The 16,594-nt window shown below is 42.2% G+C and overlaps 1 protein-coding gene across 1 annotated transcript in view; it reads left to right on the top strand.

The window, feature by feature from the left end:
- The window catches only part of ADSS2 (adenylosuccinate synthase 2), a 48,958-nt gene extending 32,364 nt beyond the window's left edge, over positions 1–16,594 (top strand). The window contains 5 exon segments of the mRNA XM_075126966.1: positions 145–299; positions 976–1,100; positions 7,683–7,780; positions 14,860–15,009; positions 16,005–16,594. Of these exon segments, the coding sequence (XP_074983067.1) occupies positions 145–299; positions 976–1,100; positions 7,683–7,780; positions 14,860–15,009; positions 16,005–16,057 (581 nt within the window). The 3' untranslated portion in view covers positions 16,058–16,594.

Raw genomic sequence — 16,594 nt, 5'->3', positions numbered from 1 at the left:
CTTCCCAATAGGTATGAAATTACCAGGTTGGTTAACTTGAAAAAATAATTTAAGGTCCAGCGTGTGTTTCTTTCTCAGAAAGTGTGATAGCACTTTTCAGTTCTCTTCTATTTTTTTGTTGTGGTTGTTTTTGTTTTTAATTAGGGACGTATCCTTTTGTGACCTCTTCGAATTGTACAGTTGGAGGCGTTTGCACAGGTTTGGGTATGCCACCTCAGAATGTTGGGGAAGTATATGGAGTTGTAAAAGCATATACAACCAGAGTTGGAATCGGTGCCTTTCCTACAGAACAAGATAACGTAAGCATTACTCATATGATCAACAAGTGGGAAAATACTGGATATGTTTCATAGGTTTAGCCAGTAATACTGCTTAAAGCTAAGGGCATATTGTGGCCTGTACAAAACTATCCTCAGCATCAGATTCTGTGTGAGACTTAGTGGCATTTTTTGCCTTAAAATACAGCTATGCTCAGAAAAGTAACTTTCTCATTTAACAAATCTGCTGCCTGGGTGCAGTGATCCATCTGTGCTTATTTTATAAAGTTGGTGCGTATTTTTTAGTTCTGCAGAACTGTTGAAACTGACAGAGAGGAAGATTAATTTTATTCTGTCACATGCACCAGCAGTCAAGTTGTAAAAAGGCAAGCCACCAGGAGTAAAGATTCTGCACCAAAAGCAGCTTGCCTTTTTGATCCTTAGCTGAATTTGCAGCACTGGTTGCCAAGTATCTCAGACTTCTTTAAGCTTCACAACATTGTTGTGAAGAAGTAGGTAGCTGAATGAAAATGCAGTGTTGAGAAAATGGCTTGCTTAATTAGCATTCTTATATTTAAAAAAAACAAAACACTAGCAATAGTAAAGGTACTTGTTTGTATTTTTGTCTTGGTGGATAGCTTTGTGCATCATGGGGGGACTTTAAGGTTATTACTATATTCTGTTAACTGTGCTAATAGACATGAAAATCTTCCATCAGGAAATTGGAGAATTGCTGCAGACACGAGGTAAGGAGGTTGGCGTGACCACTGGTAGAAAAAGAAGATGTGGCTGGCTGGATCTTGTGTTACTCAGATACGCCCACATGATTAATGGATTTACTGCGTGAGTATTCTGTGGTGCTGACAAGTTGGCTTTCATATGTAGCATAACATGGATTATAGCAAATTGTATAGTTCCTAGTAAGTAATTCTTCTGAAACTCACCAGCATTGGTAGAAAGTGGTTCTATTCAAATGAACACTATAAAAGTTTAATCAGCCTAAAAAGTTACCTACCTTGCGAGTTAGCTTGGCAATTGATTCCATCTGTGTGTGTGTGTGCAAAGTGATAGTGAATTGTGAACAATATATATGATACCTCCATTTTCCATACTTAAGTTTTTTAAAGAGCAGAACTTGTATATGACACTTCCCATTTTTGGGTCCAATGTAGCGTTTTAAGGTATATTTGATTGTCCTAAAATACTTTGAATATTTGCACTAAAATATTGTTGTCAAGGTTCCTTCCCCACTCTGAACTCTAGGTACAGATGTGGGGACCTGCATGAAAACCTCCTAAGCTTACTTTTACCAGCTTAGGTTAAAATTTCTCCAAGGTACAAAATTATTTTACCCTTGGATTTCCACTGCCACCACCAAACTTTATCTGGGTTTACTGGGAAACGTGGTTTGGACACGTCTCTCCCCCCAAAATCCTCCCAACCCTTGCACCCCATTTCCTGGGGAAGGTTTGGTAAAAATCCTCACCAATTTGCATAGGTGACCACAGACCCAAACCCTTGGATCTTAGAACAATGAAAAAGCATTCAGTTTTCTTACAAGAAGACTTTTAATAGAAATAAAGGAATCACCTCTGTAAAATCAGGATAGTAGATACCTTACAGGGTAATTAGATTCAAAACATAGAGAATCCCTCTAGGCAAAACCTTAAGTTACAAAAAAGACACACAGACAGGAATAGTCATTCTATTCAGCACAGCTCTTTTCTCAGCCATTTAAAGAAATCATAATCTAACACATACCTAGCTAGATTACTTACTAAAAGTTCTAAGACTCCATTCCTGTTCTGTCCCCGGCAAAAGCAGCGTACAGACAGACACAGACCCTTTGTTTTTTCTCCCTCCTCCCAGCTTTTGAAATTATCTTGTCTCCTCATTGGTCATTTTAGTCAGGTGCCAGCGAGGTTACCTTTAGCTTCTTAACCCTTTACAGGTAAGAGGATTTTTCCTCTGGCCAGGAGGGATTTTAAAGGGGTTTACCCTTCCCTTTATATTTATGACAATTGTGTAAAGGTATAAAATAACCTCAGTCTACACTCCAACATGTACATTTTCTAAACTTGTTTCCAGCTTTTGTATGCCATGAGAAATAGGCTAACACTTTAATATTAGTTTCAGAGGAACAGCCGTGTTAGTCTGTATTCGCAAAAAGAAAAGGAGTACTTGTGGCACCTTAGAGACTAACCAATTTATTTGAGCATGAGCTTTCGTGAGCTACAGCTCACTTCATCAGATGTTTACCGTGGAAACTGCAGCAGACTTTATATACATACAGAGAATATGAAACAATACCTCCTCCCACCCCACTGTCCTGCTGGTAATAGCTTATCTAAAGTGATCAACAGATGGGCCATTTCCAGCACAAATCCAGGTTTTCTCACCCTCCACCCCCCACACAAATTCACTCTCCTGCTGGTGCTAGCCCATCCAAAGTGACAACTCTTTGCATAATCAAGTCGGGCTATTTCCTGCATAGATCAAGGTTTTCTCACATCCCCCCACCCCCATACACACACAAACTCACTCTCCTGCTGGTAATAGCTCATCTAAACTGACCACTCTCCAACTTTAAATCCAAGTTAAACCAGAACATCTGGGGGGGGGGGTAGGAAAAAACAAGAAGAAACAGGCTACCTTGCATAATGACTTAGCCACTCCCAGTCTCTATTTAAGCCTAAATTAATAGTATCCAATTTGCAAATGAACTCCAATTCAGCAGTTTCTCGCTGGAGTCTGGATTTGAAGTTTTTTTGTTTTAAGATAGCGACCTTCATGTCTGTGATTGCGTGACCAGAGAGATTGAAGTGTTCTCCGACTGGTTTATGAATGTTATAATTCTTGACATCTGATTTGTGTCCATTTATTCTTTTACGTAGAGACTGTCCAGTTTGACCAATGTACATGGCAGAGGGGCATTGCTGGCACATGATGGCATATATCACATTGGTGGATGTGCAGGTGAACGAGCCTCTGATAGTGTGGCTGATGTTATTAGGCCCTGTGATGGTGTCCCCTGAATAGATATGTGGGCACAATTGGCAACGGGCTTTGTTGCAAGGATAAGTTCCTGGGTTAGTGGTTCTGTTGTGTGGTATGTGGTTGTTGGTGAGTATTTGCTTCAGGTTGCGGGGCTGTCTGTAGGCAAGGACTGGCCTGTCTCCCAAGACTTGTGAGAGTGTTGGGTCATCCTTTAGGATAGGTTGTAGATCCTTAATAATGCGTTGGAGGGGTTTTAGTTGGGGGCTGAAGGTGACCGCTAGTGGCGTTCTGTTATTTTCTTTGTTAGGCCTGTCCTGTAGTAGGTAACTTCTGGGAACTCTTCTGGCTCTATCAATCTGTTTCTTTACTTCTGCAGGTGGGTATTGTAGTTGTAAGAAAGCTTGACAGAGATCTTGTAGGTGTTTGTCTCTGTCTGAGGGGTTGGAGCAAATGCGGTTGTATCGCAGAGCTTGGCTGTAGACGATGGATCGTGTGGTGTGGTCAGGGTGAAAGCTGGAGGCATGCAGGTAGGAATAGCGGTCAGTAGGTTTCCGGTATAGGGTGGTGTTTATGTGGCCATTGTTTATTAGCACTGTAGTGTCCAGGAAGTGGATCTCTTGTGTGGACTGGACCAGGCTGAGGTTGAAAAACTTCAAATCCAGACTCCAGCGAGAAACTGCTGAATTGGAGTTCATTTGCAAATTGGATACTATTAATTTAGGCTTAAATAGAGACTGGGAGTGGCTAAGTCATTATGCAAGGTAGCCTGTTTCTTCTTGTTTTTTCCTACCCCCCCCCCCCCCCAGATGTTCTGGTTTAACTTGGATTTAAACTTGGAGAGTGGTCAGTTTAGATGAGCTATTACCAGCAGGAGAGTGAGTTTGTGTGTGTATGGGGGTGGGGGGATGTGAGAAAACCTTGATCTATGCAGGAAATAGCCCGACTTGATTATGCAAAGAGTTGTCACTTTGGATGGGCTAGCACCAGCAGGAGAGTGAATTTGTGTGGGGGGTGGAGGGTGAGAAAACCTGGATTTGTGCTGGAAATGGCCCACCTGTTGATCACTTTAGATAAGCTATTACCAGCAGGACAGTGGGGTGGGAGGAGGTATTGTTTCATATTCTCTGTATGTATATAAAGTCTGCTGCAGTTTCCACGGTAAACATCTGATGAAGTGAGCTGTAGCTCACGAAAGCTCATGCTCAAATAAATTGGTTAGTCTCTAAGGTGCCACAAGTACTCCTTTTCTTTTTAATATTAGTCTTACTTGTCAGTATAGTGTATAGTTAGTGCTAATGTCAGAAGACACTGGAAATATCACATATTTGCAAGTTGTTTTTAAAAAATATACTTAATCATATCTTGTCAGTCTCAGATGGGATTCCCTGATATTCTGAACACATCTTTCATTTTCTCCCTGTCCCCACTCTTCGGAGTTGCTTCCCCATGACGTAGAATTTTTTAACACACAACTAGCAGCAGAAATGGCTCTGAAAAATACAAGTACAGAAAAACTGCATGGAGGTTAAAATACCTTCCTCCCCCCACCCCCCCTGGAATTTGTGTTATCTATCTATATTTCAGTGATTCACATAACTTTTTAAAGTTTTCCCTACCTGTCTCCCTAATAAAAGTACACAGTGACTCGCTATTCATGCAATTCCAAGAACTGCTTGCATTTGGTTTACATTACTTAGCACTTCTCTCCCACTCCTCCCTCTTTTAAAAACAAAACAAAACTGCATCTGCCGGCACTTTTATGATTCCAGAGCTGGGGAGCCTTAATATATAATAGCCAATGGTACTAGATGCCAAGGAGTAGATTTAAATGAATACAAAATTTTCAATTTAAAACTGCAAATTACCTCTGAGAAATTTTTAATTTAAAAAATCAAGGAGCATTGAAATAAAGCTTAGATGAAACTGTCTAGCATAAAAGGTGGACCAGTGTAGATGTAAATCTTTATTTAAATTTTCCCATTCATTTTCCTTGTCCTTGCCTACTTTTGGACAAATAACCAAATCTGGGCAACTTTTTAAATGTTATCTGTGCATCTAGTTTAGGGGTGAAAGTAAAATGCAGTTCTTACCGGTACAGGGCTGCTCTGGCCAACCTGGAAGGGGCAGGCGGGACCTCGGGCTGAAGGGGCGGGGATGGGGGTCAGCATCCCCCAGCCAGTCCATCTGCGCTCCCTGGCCCGGGCTGCCTGGGGCTCCAGCAGTGATTTAAAAGGGCCCGGGGCTCCGGCTGGCACTGCTGCGGTAGCAGCAGCAGCCGGAGCCCCAGGGCCCTTTTAAATCGCGGCCCTGGGGCAGCTACTTCTTTCCGCACTCTTCGGTGGCGGCTGGGGGGCAAAAGGGGCAGCAATGTTGCTGCCCCTTTTGCGCCCCCCACAGCGGCGGCCCTGCCGGGTCGTCACTGCCCCTTTGCGCCACCCCATTGGCAGCCCTGCTGGTAGGGACCCGGCATGGCCACCGATCAGGGGGTGCAAAAGGGGCAGCAATGTTAAAGCTGCTGTGGCAGTGCTTTAAAGTCAGCAGTACAGGCCAGTACTGGTGGCTACCTTTTTCCGGTACCCCCTTACTTTCACCCCTGATCTAGTTACATGTTTGAATAGTGCTTTTAATGTTTAATTTCAGCTCTGTTTTATAACAGCTTGCTGAACAAATACATTAGAAGCCATTCATTAGACCAGTGGTTCCCAAACTTGTTCTCCCACTTAAGCAGGGAAAGCCCCTGCTGGGCCGGGCCGGTTTGTTTTACCTGCTGTAGCCACAGGTTCGGCCGATCACGGCTCCCAGTGGCCGGGGTTTGCTGCTCCAGGCCAATGGGAGCTGCTGGAAGCAGCGAGGGCCGAGGGACGCACTGGTCGCTGTTTCCAGCAGCTCCCATTGGCCTGGAGCAGCAAACCCCGGCCACTGGGAGCCGTGATCGGCCGAACCTGCGGACGCGGCAGGTAAACAAACCGGCCCAGCAGGGGCTTTTTGTGCACAAGCGGCAGAATAAGTTTGGGAACCACTGCATTAGACCAGGATTGTTTTATCTCATTTGAACTAAATTTATCCAAAATCAGTTAATGCTATCACCACATATTTGTTACTTAGTGAAGTCATTTGATGTATAGCTAAGTTTTTTGTGGACTTTTTAATTAGCGCACTCGATTAACTCACAATTTGTCAGTCACACATTTAAAATAACAAAATATGGAAGTGATCATAAAATATATTGTTCTACCGTTCTTGGCTCCTTTGCTCACAGCATTTATTTTCATCTCATTCAATCTATGTAATTGTCCTGTTGCTTTCTGTGAGAGATGTTAATGTGACTATTGAAAGTCAAAAAGTAAACAGAGCAACCTATGTAATTACAATCATAGAAGATTAGGGTTGGAAGAGACCTCAGGAGGTCATCTATTCCAACCCCCTGCTCAAAGCAGGACCATCACCAACTAAATCATCCCAGCCAGGCCTTTGTCAAGCCAGGCCTTCAAAACCTCTAAGGATGGAGATTCCACCACCTCCCTAGGTAACTCATTCCAGTGCTTCACCACCCTCCTAGTGAAATAGTGTTTCCTAATATCCAACCTAGACCTTGCCCACTGCAAATTGAGACCACGGCTCCTTGTTCTGTTATCTGCCACCACTGAGAACAGCCTAGCTCCATCCTCTTTGGAACCCTCCTTCAGGTAGTTGAAGGCTGCTATCAAATCCCCCCTCACTCTTCTGCAGACTAAATTAGCCCAGTTCCCTCAGCCTCTCCTCCTAAGTCATGTGCCTCAACCCCATATGCCCTCCGCTGGACTCGCTGTAATTTGTCCATATCCTTTCTATAGTGGAGGGCCCAAAATTGGACACAGTACTTCAGATATGACCTCACCAGTGCTGAATAGAGAGGAATAATCACTTCCCTCGATCTGCTGGCAATGCTCCCACTAGTGTAGCCCAATATGCCGTTAGCTTTCTTGGCAACAAGGACACACTGTTGACTCCTATCCAGCTTCACATCCACTGTAATTGTTCCACTAAAACTGTAGACAATTCATTCTGTTTAAGAGAGGGGGAAATCTGTCCCTTGAATTATGATCTTTTCATAGGGCATAATTCAGGATCTGGTCCAGAGGCTCCCATTTATTTCAATAGATTTGGTATCAGTCCAACAGCTTTCTTGTTTGTATCTTTCTTTATTGACTTGAACTTTGTTTTAAAACAATGAAAAACAATAGAAATTATAATTCCAACTTCCGGTTATTAAACATACTAAAATTATTCCTGATTTGATTCATAGTTGCTTAGGAGCTTAATTTTGCATGTGACAAGTGGAAAGAAATGTAGTTAAGTTTTAGCCCAATAACTCAGAGTCTATAAAATGCCATTAACAGAGGAAGGGCTTGTTGTTTTTGTTTTTGTTTTTCTTTAAAAAAAAAATAGATTGGCTGTAACAAAATTGGATATCTTGGATGTATTTCCAGAAATCAAAGTTGGAGTTGCTTACATACTAAATGGTGAAATCATACCTCATTTTCCTGGTGAGTCTGTTTTATAATTACTGTGTTGAGAGGTCATAAAGTGTTCAGAGTACTTTGAAAAGGGTGTACATGTAGATAAAACTTCTGTGCCTCATGAGCTTGTGATTGCACAAGTGCCAAAGCCATACATGTCATCTCAACGAGTGCCTAAAAAGTTACTGCATCCTGTAGCTCTTATAGCTGCCAAACATTTTGCAGAAAAAATAATTTTAAAATGCCTAATTTTTTTTACTCTTGATACTATTTATTATTTTGCTACCTTTAATTCAGCCTGATTTATTACATGAATCTAACTGTACAAGTCTCAGAGGGAACGAATACATTTAGATACTATAAATTATTCAAAATAGTATTAAACTTTAAAAATGCAATATTACTATGCATGGAAAAATATCTCCAGATATTGATGGCTGCGTCTATCCCTGGAATGAGAGAGCTAGGAATTTTCACTTTTTAGTGTGTGTATAGTTCTAGTACTAAAGCTCAGAAGTTATTACCTGAAGAATGTTTTGAAGCTGCTTGGGGGGGTTTTAATGTAGTATTGGTAAAGATTAATTAGTAGCAGGTGAGATGATCGAATGTAATTGCATGAATCATGTATAAGGAAATCACTACCACATACGTGATGACTTACAGATATGTGATACAAAATGTTTTAAAGAAAAGGCTTAGAAACTCTACTTGATGACTTTATCTCATGATTATTAAATATCTCCTTTGGATAGTTATTGATCAGCTTATTCCAGTATAGTTTTGAATTTTTTTTTTCTGCAGTCCACAATTCTTGACATCTGGGATGCGCTCTTCTCTGCAGTTCATGGAGGCGGATCAGAGTTTTAGAGCCTTATGGTCAGGCCACCCCCTCTCAACTCCTGCTTGCTTCTAGTTTCTGTTTCTCTGTGGCAGCATATGGATGGCGGTTTTTACAGCTGCTGCCTTCACATCTGCCTAAAGGGGGTGCTTTTTTGTCAAAATTTGGGGCAGTAGTGAATAGTGATCTTCCTCCCTGCCCCTACTCCCCTAGGCCATTTTTAGCCAGATGTTGGAACACCTGGAACATCAGCTGCAGTGCTCCATTTTGGCTCCTCTGCACCTTCCAGATATAGTAGAGCAGTCTAAAAAGCAACAAATGAAATCCAAATGGTGCTCCATCTGTGAGACTGCAAGCTCAGCAGATGTTGAATTGTACTCCTCCTCTACCCACCTGAGCATCTGCAGCTCCAACGTCGGAAAAATGGACCAGGAGTCTATGGGCAGAGCAGGGAAGAACTCTAAGGATGAGGAGGACCTCAGTCAACTCTGGGTAGCCCCAGGGGCCCCCTGGGGAACAAAAGGCAGACTTGCAGTGTCTCACTCCCCCCTACGCCATTCTAAAATTGGTCTAGAGCACCCTGGGAAAAGAAGCAGAGCTCAGAAGCACACTCTCTATCCTTCCTAGTTTGGCCAGGAGGGCTTTGGAAAGGGTTCCCCTTCCCCTTCCATGACGGAATTGGACCCAGCAGGTGAGGACTCAGAAAGAGCTCTCAGAAGAGGATTTCAGGCTCTCAGCACGGCTAGCTGCAAAAGGCCTCCCCAAAGCTGTGACAGAGCTTGTAAGCTCTCAAAGCAAGCTAAAAAAGCTAATAAATCAAAGTGGGAAAAGGGTAAGGAAAGGTGTAGAAGATCTAAAAGGTATGACTCCTCTGACACCTTTTCCTTCCCTCCTCCACAGAGAATGGTGAATTGTTGGACTTTGTCTTCAATCAGGACCAGGGAAAGACTTGGCAAAGCTTTTCCCCCTGAGAAATTAAAGGCCAATTCCAAGAGTAAGCCCCTGAGCAAATTTCTCCCCTCAAAATCCTCCCGAGGCTGTGATTCCCAATTACTTCCTCAAAGGAGGAGTATAGGAGAATGTATGAGATAAGCCAGACAAGGGCAAGCACATTAACAGAAATGATCTTATATTCTATAAGATTCAGGAACCAAAAGTCCTGATTACGGAGATACCAAAGGTTGATGCTGCATCGTATCCCTGGTTAAATATATAGTTATCCCCTTAGAAGTGGAGTTCTAAAGACCCCACAGAGAGTTGCCTCCATTTTTCTCGCAAAGATTTTTGAGGTCGTCTCAGCCTCCCTCAGGACACTCTTAGCAGCTGCTTGTTTTGTGAGAGCATCTTTCTCCTGACTGGAAGATCTTGGAGCCCTCAAGTATCAAAATCACCCTGACTTTGGCTCTGTTTTAAAGAAAGCTTCCCTGGCAACAGCGTCAAGAAGCAATGACATTCTTGGACAAAGCCATGGCCTCCAGCTCAGTGACCAGGTGCCTCCTATGGTACCATCCCTGGAAGATGGATAGCCACTTGAAGCAAGTTCAGTGCTCTGCCAAATTCATGGGAAGCCTTCTGAGAGAAGCTAGACAAGGTAGTGGCAGACAATGCCGCAAGATCTAAACAGTCCTCTCGAATGCCACACCATGCTTCTGAGAGAAAGTACAGGCTGGCCATCAGGCAAAGGCATTCCTTTCAGCCTTCATCCCTTGTGGAAATAACAGCAGAAAGACAGCAGGTTCTCCAGAGAAAAGGCTTGGAACTGTGGCTTGGGAAGAAAGCCCTGGAGGAATGGGTTACTTTGACCATGGATGGACCAGTGGGTCGGGAAGATATATAGTGAGTCAGAAATATTTCAAGTTATGGGCTCCACCCAATCCATTTTTCATCGAGTCCCCAATCTTGAATGATCCTGTAAAGTGCAGTCTAATCCAGAATGAGATTTCTCACCACCTGGATATGGGAGTAATAGAGAGTGTTTCCTGAGAAGAAAGATTCTTAGGGTTCTACTCCATCTTCCTTATTGTTGAGAAGTGGTACGGGGGAATCTGTTATAGATATCAAAAAGCTCAACAAGTGGATAAAGAAAACAAAGTTCCAGATGAAGACCCTAGCCTCTACAATGTCAGGCCAGGGGGCCATTCTGACTTCAGTGAATCTGGTGGATGCATACCTCCACATCCCTATCAGACAATGCCATTGCAGGTTTGTAAGGTTTGCTTATGGCAGGAGGTATTATCAATATCTCTGATTAGGCTTGTCCTTGCCCCCCTAGGTCTTTACAGAGATGTTTGAGATAATCATAGCAAACTCAGGTCACAGGGGATCCACATGTATCCCTTCCTATATGACGTCTTAACCAGAGCTCCATCCCCAGCAGCTGCACACAGAGCTATGTCTCTGACCTTGAATCTGCAGGCTCATGGCTTTATTATCAATGTCAAGAAAAGTTCCTTGAATCTGTCCACGCAAATAACTCACTTGGAAATGGACACAGATACTTTGATGGCAAGGATACATCCATCTCTAGAGAGGTTCCAGAAAATTCAAGACTTCCTCACATTGTTTTAGAACTGCAAGAGGCTAGCCATTGCACTGAGCCTTCTTGGGCACAATCACGCATCAGAAGCCTTCCAGGCTTCATCTTAAATGTATGGTACTACTTCCCAGAATGCTTGAAAGATCAAGTAAGGGTTCTGGCACAGGTGATCAACTCCTTAAAATGGTAGTCAACCTAGGGCAGTACCTGCAAGGGTGCTCATACGCCTTCCAGATTCCCCTGATCCTCACAACCAGTACCAGGCTGGAGGACTGGGGAGCACACCTGGGGTCCCAAATAGCTCAAGACATCTGGAACCTGGAGGAAGGGACCTATAACATAAACCTTCTAGAACTAAGAGCTGTCAAGCTGGTGCTACAAATGTTCCAGTTCAGCTTAGAAGGAAACCAGTCCTGATTAGGTCAGACACCACCATCACTGTCACATGTCTATGACCAAGGTGGTAACAAGAAGGGCAGTGCAACATGCTGAAGCAAAGGAAATCATGCAGAGGGAAGAGCATACTTTCCTCTCCCTCAGGGCAGCTCACATAAAGGGAGATCTGAACCAGAAGGTGGACTGGCTCAACAGGAGCAAAGTGAACCACTCCAAGTGGTGCATGAATCAGGAAGTCTTCAAATTGTCCAGTCATTCAGCCTGCTCTCGACCAACCTATTCATAAACCACATGAATTCAAAGAGACTAAAGTACTTCACTAGGGAAATAGACCCCAACTTCCCTGAGGACAGATTCCAAATCACACAAATGGCCATAGGGCCTCCTCTGTGCATTTCCACCCTTCTCATTATTAGGGAAGGTGGTCTAGAAAATAAAATAAGAACAGGTGACAGTAATATTGGTAACGCCCCATTGGTCAAGGAGACCCTGGTTTTTCGGACCTGAGAGAGCTGAAATTGGGACCACCACTGCAGCTCCCAAAGAGACGAGGCATCCTCTCACAAGGTCCTCTTCTTCATCTGTAACCAAATTAGCTGCATCTAATAGCCTGGTTATTGAAAGGGAAGCAGTGGTATCATTGTGTCTGTCCTCCAAAACCAACAGAACACTTCTTTCTTCTAGAAGAGTACTGACTTGAAAGCATACTCCTCTCCTGGGACCTAGTTTTGCAGCTGATGCCAGGAATGTGAAGCAAACCCTAGAAATCCAAGACAACCAGAATTCTTGCCTTTTTTTCAAAAAGGCTTTGACAAAGGTCTCTAACCTAGCACCACTGCATGTCTGGTGTCTTCCCTTAATTGTGTGATATTCATATAATTCCCAAGTTCTCTGGCAGAGAACCCCCAGGTAGCCAGATTGCTTAGGGCGATCCAGTTATCCAAGCCAGCAATTAGACCTCTCTTTTCCCAAGTGGGCCAGTTGTACAGAGAGCCCTGACAAAGGGTCCCGTGGTTCCCTTGACGTCAATGTCAGCATTTTATTTGTCCATCACAACTTGCTTTCTGATAGCCTTCGCGTCCCGCCAGACAAGTGTTGGAGCTATCAGCGCTCCCTATGCAGGAATCTTACTGCGTGTTTCATGAGGACAAGGTGGTGGTCAGAACTCAAATAATTTTTCCCTGAAGGTGAGGTGGTCTTTCCGCTCTTCCCAAGAGGTGATTCTACCTTCATTCTGTCCAAGGCCACAGCATCTCACTGAGGAGATGTGGCACACCTTAGGTGCCCAAAGGGTTCTGAAAATGTACCTCAAAGGTACGGACTCCATAAGGAGATCAGGTGTTCTGTTTATATCCTTTCAGCCAAAATTCCAAGGACTAGGAGCTTCCAAGTCCTCTACTACTTGGTGGGTTAGACTATGCATTGTGGAAACATACAAGGCATCAGAGATCCTAGTTCTAGAAGGAATCTGAGCACACTCCATGCGATCCCTGATGACCTCGTGGGCAGAAAGAGGTAATGAATTCACAACAGAAATTTGTAAGGCAGCCACCAGGTCAAATGCACCTTTATCACGCACTGCACATCCTATCCTCTGCAGAGGCATCCTTTGGCAGGAAAGTGCTGCAGGTGCTTGCCCGGATATGATTTTGGCCTTTGAGGAAAATATTTAGGGTAGGGATACAATTTTCCTTTTTCTGACCTTTTTCTATAACCCTCTCTACATCTGTTCACTGCTCTCTACTTCCTAAACGTCAGGAATTGTGGGAGATGCTGGGATGCGGAACAGACAATGTCTTATTGATTATTTCCTTTCTGCTAGCCGCATCATCTCCCACAATTCTATTCACCATGGATGGCTCATGAGTCAAGAGTCAGATATTAAGCAGAATTGTTACCATAAGACCATCTTCCTTGGTCTAATGTACATAGTTATTTTTGTTATCTCTAGAACGTTTGTTAATAATGTTATGAAAGTTTTACAGTTTGGGAATAACTTATCTGGAGGCAAGTAGGAGCTAAGGTGGCATGGCCAGAACATGCGGGTCCAAAACTCTGATCCGCCTCCATGAGCTGCAGTGAGAGGAGAGCAGCCCAGACATCAAGAATTGTGGGAGACATTGCTAGCAGAAAGGAAATTATTGGTAAGAAATTTTCTGTTCCTCTTCTAGAGAACAAAGTAATGCCAGTAACAGACAAATAAAATGTACCTATTTAGGAATTCTGAGCTATTGAGTACATCTAGTTAGTGTAGGTTGTTGTTTTTTAATGCTGTCCCCTAGCACATTCTTATTGATGTAGCTGACAAATAGTTTATTTAGTTAACTTTGCTGGTTTTTGGACAGAACAAAGGCAGTTGGCCTGTCTAGTAAAGGTCTGGCTGGATTGACACTAAAGGGTTTTCAAAAGCACTCAGCATTAGCCTTACTGAATTCTTCTGAAAACCTGGGAATACATGAGCAGTTCTTTAAAATGTGCTTTATTTTTCCAAAAGGCATGATGTAATTCTTCTAAGTTGATCTATTTTGACATCCAGAACTTTCCTATAAAATTTCAAAATAAAAGAATATGAAATGAAGTCCCTAACATGCATTAACTTCACTGCACCTTTATTCACCTGGGAAGCTGGGTTCAGATATGGAAAATAGGAGTGTTGCAGTGTGTTCTAAATGTTAACAGACTTGGATTCTTTGAACTTCATAGGGGAAGTGAGTCTCTGAGATGAGGGCTCTTCACTGAGAATGTCTCACCTACAGTCTTCTCCTGTTTCATACAGAGGGCTACTAGCTCGAGTGCCTCAGCTGATCTCAGTTGCAATGTGTCTCACTAGAAGTCAGGGGGTGCCTCTGGCAGTCCCTCACGCTAATGAAGATAAGTCCCAACATTTTGCAACAATATACAAGTCTGTTTTTAATACCTGTGCCGTTGTGAAATACTGGTATATACGGGATGGCGGTCACCTTAAATCTGAATTTGTGTTAGAGTGGGTTCGATTTCAACATACCAGAACTTTCTACTATGTAATAAGCTCTTCAGTATTCTTGAACAGACACCCATGGTTTAAAATAATGTAGGCCAATGAAATCCACTGCTGATTAAGAGAATTCCCATTATTTCACCTCCTTTAAACTATGGACAATTTCACACTATTGTGGTTGCAGTATTTCTCAAGCTCAGGCAATATTACGCAAGCTCCTTTTCTGAGGTTCCCCATCAATAAACAAGACGCTTGATAAAATGACTTCTAGCTGTATGACTGGTTCTGTAAAAAAAATATGTAGAACTTCTGGATAATTTAACATTCACTATATAAGTACTTATTCTTCGTTTCCTCAGCAAACCAGGAAGTCTTAAATAAAGTAGAGGTTCAGTATGAGACATTCCCAGGATGGAACACGGACATATCAAATGCAAGAACATTTGATGAACTGCCTGTAAATGCACAGAACTATGTTCGCTTTATAGAACTGGAGCTTGGTATTCCTGGTAAGTAAAGCAAACTTTTCTGCTTCAAGAAACTTATCTGAAATAGAAATAATTTAAATTTAAGTCCCTTGACCTTCTGATGCTAAAAAGGACTTAATGAACACCCAGAGAGCTAGCATTATAAGCTTTAAAGTGACTCTTGTACTTTGACATTTTAATGCTGTTGAGCCTCATTTTAGCTGCAAAATCTAGAAGAGGATTAACCTCTACAACGATTTCAGTATATGTGTGTAGTCTAAATTTGCAGTGCTCGGTTATCATAATTTGCCAACTGATTTTGAATACTGACATGCACACTGTTCTGTTTGCATGTTTAAAAAAAACCCAACTCTTGTGCAATAGGAAAAGTCCTATTTGTAGGACTTTAATCAAATATTGCATTCAGCTTTTGTTTTCAGTCACTGTTATTATAATAGTAAGGATTCAGTTCTGCCACCCTTACGTTATCAGTGTTTTCATCTGTGAGTAGTCTATTGACTTCATTTGGGACTTACGCTGATTTAGTGTCTTACTCCTTAGTAAGGAGGGCAGACTATTGTCCTAAACTAGTACCAAATTATTTACTGTGTGGAAAGATGGTTTTATGATCAAAGGATAGGACTAGAAGTTAGGAGATGAGTTGTATTCTTGGTTCTGTTACAGAATGTTACCTTTCAGCAAATCACTTAACTTCTATATGCTTAGTTTCCCCATCTGTAAAACTGATATTTCCATATTTCAGAAGGGTTTTGAGAAATTATTATTTTAGGCCATTCTCCATTTGAAGTCGGTGGCACAAGATCAGGCACTTCAGAGTGCTTAAAGATGTGTGAATGTGGTGGTGCTACAGAAATGCAAAGTGTCATTCTCTAATAGCAACTATCAGTACAACACATTCTTCTACTTAGGCCACAGAACTTTTTTTTTCTCCTTTACTAGAATGTCATGCTTAGAGTTTGAATTCCTCTATGGTAAAACAGTGCACACTATTTTGTTATCCTTTCCTTTTTTTGCAGTTAAATGGATTGGAGTAGGTAAATCCAGAGAGTCAATGATCCAGATATTTTAAAGATTTCAGATGCGTGGAAGAAAGCACTCCCCTCAATAAAAGACTGCTTAGTCTTACATGTATTATTAGTAGCCTACAAAGCAAAGATGCTGGAAGGATAGATCTTGCATGGAAAGAAATGTTAGAGTTGGTCTCCCAAACTGATTGCTACTCCTGAAAGACTTTGACCTCTACCTATATCCGCTCTCTATCCAACTGGCAATAACTCCAGGACGCTTGCCATTACTGTTATACATGGTGCCACCAAACTTTTCTTTATCATCTAGTATTTACTCCATAACATAATCCCTGATGTTTGAAAATGGAAGGTAAAATTTTCCTGACTTTTGTCTTGATTGTTGTATCCATGCTTCTGGCGGTGTTACTTCCCTGAAATCTTAAACAGTAAAAATAATGCAGTTTTGCACAAATGGTTTTACATCCTCATTATTTGTACTCCTAAATATGTTGTATTCTTTATAGCTGCTGTTGTAGTGAGTGATTAAAGAGGGATTCTGATGATTTTATAATGCTATAAACATTGTCTAAACTGTGTGA

The sequence above is a fragment of the Caretta caretta genome, chromosome 3 (genome assembly GCF_965140235.1).
Source record: "Caretta caretta isolate rCarCar2 chromosome 3, rCarCar1.hap1, whole genome shotgun sequence".
Lineage (NCBI taxonomy): Eukaryota > Metazoa > Chordata > Testudines > Cheloniidae > Caretta > Caretta caretta.
Note: the sequence above shows the minus strand (reverse complement) of the source record. Positions and strands in the feature narration are given on the sequence as shown.